Source organism: Heliconius melpomene, chromosome 15, assembly GCF_056956725.1.
Source record: "Heliconius melpomene rosina isolate 202511_hmr_F chromosome 15, ASM5695672v1, whole genome shotgun sequence".
In the NCBI taxonomy this organism is placed as follows: Eukaryota; Metazoa; Arthropoda; class Insecta; order Lepidoptera; family Nymphalidae; genus Heliconius; species Heliconius melpomene.
The window spans coordinates 12992622-12996873 of NC_140403.1; the positions used below are offsets into that span (position 1 = coordinate 12992622).

At 31.2% G+C, this 4252-nt stretch overlaps 1 protein-coding gene across 1 annotated transcript; it reads left to right on the plus strand.

Annotated features, from left to right (window-relative positions):
- Nucleotides 1-858, plus strand: LOC146531759 (uncharacterized). Its single transcript, XM_085198700.1, has 2 exons — nucleotides 1-347; nucleotides 725-858. Exons 1-2 carry the CDS (start codon nucleotides 59-61, stop codon nucleotides 760-762), a joined length of 327 nt encoding a protein of 108 aa, XP_085054826.1. The 5' UTR covers nucleotides 1-58; the 3' UTR covers nucleotides 763-858.
- The last annotated feature ends 3394 nt before the right edge of the window (nucleotides 859-4252 follow it).

Below are 4252 nucleotides of genomic sequence, written 5' to 3' on the forward strand. Positions count from 1 at the left end.
CGTCATTCTAGATTTTATTGTAGTCACTAGCGTGTGTAGAAGGAAATCAACGTTAATAATGAAAATATTCAGTTGCATAGTCCTGCTCGTCGCGGTCGCTGTGGCCAGCGGTGATGATAAGCCACACTACGACATCAAAGACGCGCCGGCATTATTTGAGCAATTTGTGAAAGAGTACAACAAGCACTACAAGAGTGACGCTGATAAGAAGGAGCATTATAAAGCTTTCGTGAATTCTTTAAATCAAATTAATAAATCCAATGCTGAAAGTAACAGTGCCACTTTCGATATAAACAGATTTTCTGATTATATACCTCGTGAGATGGCAAAATTGAGGGGCTATGGAAGTGCGTTTTATTTGTGATGTTATCTTTATACTGATAATCTATAAGCTTTATTTATTAATGTAGCGTCTGTGACTAATAACGAAGTCTAAACAACGTAGAATCGTCTATCGAGTTTTTGTGTATATTATTTATTAATTACAAAATTTATCGGCGATTCTAATATAAGAAGAATATAAGAAAATATCTGCTGTTACTAGACATTGCTGGTTATAAAATATTTGCTGTAGCAATGCAAATGCGAAATTAATTATTAAATTCTTTACGCTATATTTTTTACACAGAAAAGTGTTCTAACTCAATTCCCCATACTAAAAATATTTACTTAAAAAGGATATTTCAAAGTTATTATTTATTAATGTGATTTAATTTGTTTTCAGATAACCCGTCAGCTCCAGAAAATCCTGATAGACAATAAGTTGTTGCTGCTTTTGCTGTGCTCTTCGACTAGCATATTTATGTATTTTTAGTTCAGTTCTAATATTAAATAAAAGCATAATTATTCGTACCCTTACTATAAATAATCCAATACTTCAATAAATATATCATTATCGAAGTACATTTATTTGATAAGCATCTAATGACTCATATACCTGTCATGTTCATGACATTATCCGAATAAAGCATGTGAAAGCACGTCGCATACTAGTGATTTATTTATACGTATGTAGTAGGTTAACTGATAAAAAACTGGTTGTCTGTAAAGTCGGTTTACGGACGATAGTTTTACGTGATGGCAGATTATTACTATTTTGTATAATACAATCATCACGAACCTTTTTAATACACTAATAGTCTTCAAAACTCGAAGGTTTAAAATATGACAGCTAACAAATGTATGATAAGCCGCCGTAGCGAAATAGTTACGGGATTCAAATTCCAAATTATTTCTCATTAATAATCTAGCAAATAAAGCGACGTTGAGCTCTAAGAGCTACGTTATATGTTTTCTTGGATACAACATTGTAAACACCGAATTTTTGAGATGTGATAGAACTAAATGCCGCGATATAACAAATCGAGAAAATAATATATATATTTTTTTCCGATTACGGCATCACTAAATCTTCGGAACTAGTTAATCGAACTTTGACAAAGTACTGCTCGGTGTCTGACGCCAACTGCCTTTGGCAAAGCTCTCGTTCTAGACATCTCCGATTTAAATTATAAATTCACATCTTGTGGAGCGATAGGAACACAATAGACATGCTGTTGACAGTTCACCTAAAACAGCGTTAGCTTAAAGACTTATTAAATAAAATCTGATAACTACTGAATAATGAAAAATAGTTTCGCGAATACAAGATATTTCGTAGAATATCTTAACATATTCAACTGATTGTGACAATCAGGTAGTAAAAAGAAACTAAACCTATGTTTAGTGAACTCTTACTGCAGGTAATGGAGCTATCGATTAAGCTAATGACATTATGTCCTTGTGGGACTTGTGGTGTTTTATTTAGCTCTTTAAATATTGTGCATTTTCGTAATATTAAAACAGTTATCAGCGTGAAATCATTCTTTCATTTATGGTGATGTTCTTTTTAAAAATTGTCATATATTTTTACAAATAATCGCATCGAAAATCAAGAACTTAAATTATAATAAAAGCGTAAAATACTATTTTTAATGTTGCTGCAGCTGAGGCAATTGTAACTCAAATAGGATAGTTAGCAACTGAAATTTCCAATCACGATGTAAGATTTAAAAGGCTGTTAGTAATGAAATGCTACTTTATGTTAGTAATACATCAGTGAATAGTTTAGTATATTTTTTACAGTTTATAAGCTAAAAAGTTGAAATATGAAAAGAACGCAGTACATTTTACCCCAATTTAAATAGTTCTTTCAAAGGTGACCCGATTTATCGGAAGCAAATTTTACCAAACTCGTCACAATTTCATTAAAACCAACGAGCTTAGCGTTTTGGAATCGAGTTAAAATCCATTAGCTATTCGCGCTTAAAATTGGTCTGAAATGAACTTTTAATTCCACACTTTCAACAGTTTCATGTGCTAAATTATATCACTAATGCTAAACTTACTAAATATTTGAGGCCAGTCGTGACGCAGGGGCAGAAGCGTGTGACTGTAAACGCAACAGGTTGTGAGTTCAATTCCCACTTGAGTAAATGAAATTTCTATCGATCTCCATTATAATATGCTGAATTTACTAGTATTGTCGTTTGCTGGAGCTGTGAAATAATCATGAAGAAATGAGCTCACATCAATTGAAATCACGAACTAATTCATTTATAACTATAGGAGCTAATAATAACCTTTTTTAAAGACGTACAATACGTATATCAAAAAATAAAGTACAGAATAAAAGCGGCTGTTATATAAATGATGTAGTGACTTTTCTCAATACAATGTTTACTCTTTTATAATTAAACTACATACTTACAAAAAAAACCCTTGATTGAGAATTAATTCACATTCGCAATCAACTGACCGGGGTTCATTAATTTTATGATGAAATTTAAATTGTACTCAGATATTAAAATTAATATATAATATGGGATAAGCCTTTAAATTAATGTCGTTTGTATCCATCACATTCAAATTTGCTGATTAATCAATTATAAAAATATGAACTGGATCGAATTGTTTGTGTTTAATTATTTATATTAATTACTACAATAGCATTGATAAGATATTGTTTTGTGAGACGACTTTATATTGTAAACTGTCAAGTGTAGGTTTTCATTATTGTTTTATTCATCGATATATTTTATTGCTCTGACGGGGTAAAAGAGAGTATTTTACTTGGTACTTCAATTTTGCCAGATTCGCAAAAAAATTTTTTGTTTATTCGCGCCGCCGCGCCGTAGAAATCGACGGCCATGATTTAATCAAATACTTCTCTTTGTAATTTTACCAATATGAGGAAATGAAAATAATTAATTCCTCCTAGTGGAAATCGAACACACGACCATCACGCTTACAGATACACAATTTTACTAATGTGCCACCAGGGCTCATGTTTATACTAAACATGTTTGAAATCCTCGATGTTATAGTAAACATTCAATAGGCAGGTAGTGGAAGGTAACGAGTTGCACGCTCTTTAATCTCGCCGCCTCGTCCGCGTCTACTTTAGTTTCCTTTAAAGTTGATTGAGCGCAGCACTTTGTGTGCATACAAGGACGTCGGTGCCGAACTCCCAGGGATTTAGTTTATCAAAAAAGCTCTACGCTTTTAGGAGAATTTTGGCGGTTACTTAACTTAAACTTAATGTCAAACAAACAGGCTTAGTAAAATATTACTATATATAATAATATAATAATATTGTATCAAGATTATTGTAGCATTAGCTTGACACTAACTTCAAAATTATAAAATCTTTTTTTAACTGTTTTGCTTAATAAAATCAAAGTACATTTACTTTATGTAAAATCGATTTATTTTATTAAAAAATTATTTATTATATGTATGTAAGATTCTATTCTTAATTCTTGAAAAAGGAAGTAGGCAATTGTATTACTAGGTTTTACATATACCCACATGTCTACTGACTTCTACACGACTTAGCATTAGTAGCGTATATTTTAGATATTGATAATAGAAAAGAAATATTTTACAAAATTTTTATTGTCAACAAGAATACATGTGATATTTTTACAGTTTTCAATTACATGCCTATCTTTCACTTTGCAACATACGCTCATCCACCTAATTTAATTATTTAATTAATTTAAATTTAGTTAAATAAAAATTGAGTGTACCCTAGATACATAGCAGTTTACCATATACAAACTACTTGCGCAAGGATCGTTTGCATTTTTTACTTTGTATTTTCTATAAAAGCTTCTACAGGTACCTACGCGAGTTCAATAAAAACTTCTCTTTTTGGTCCGTATTTCTTAATAAAGAAAATTGATTGCTCAATTTCCGTAGTTCAGCTACG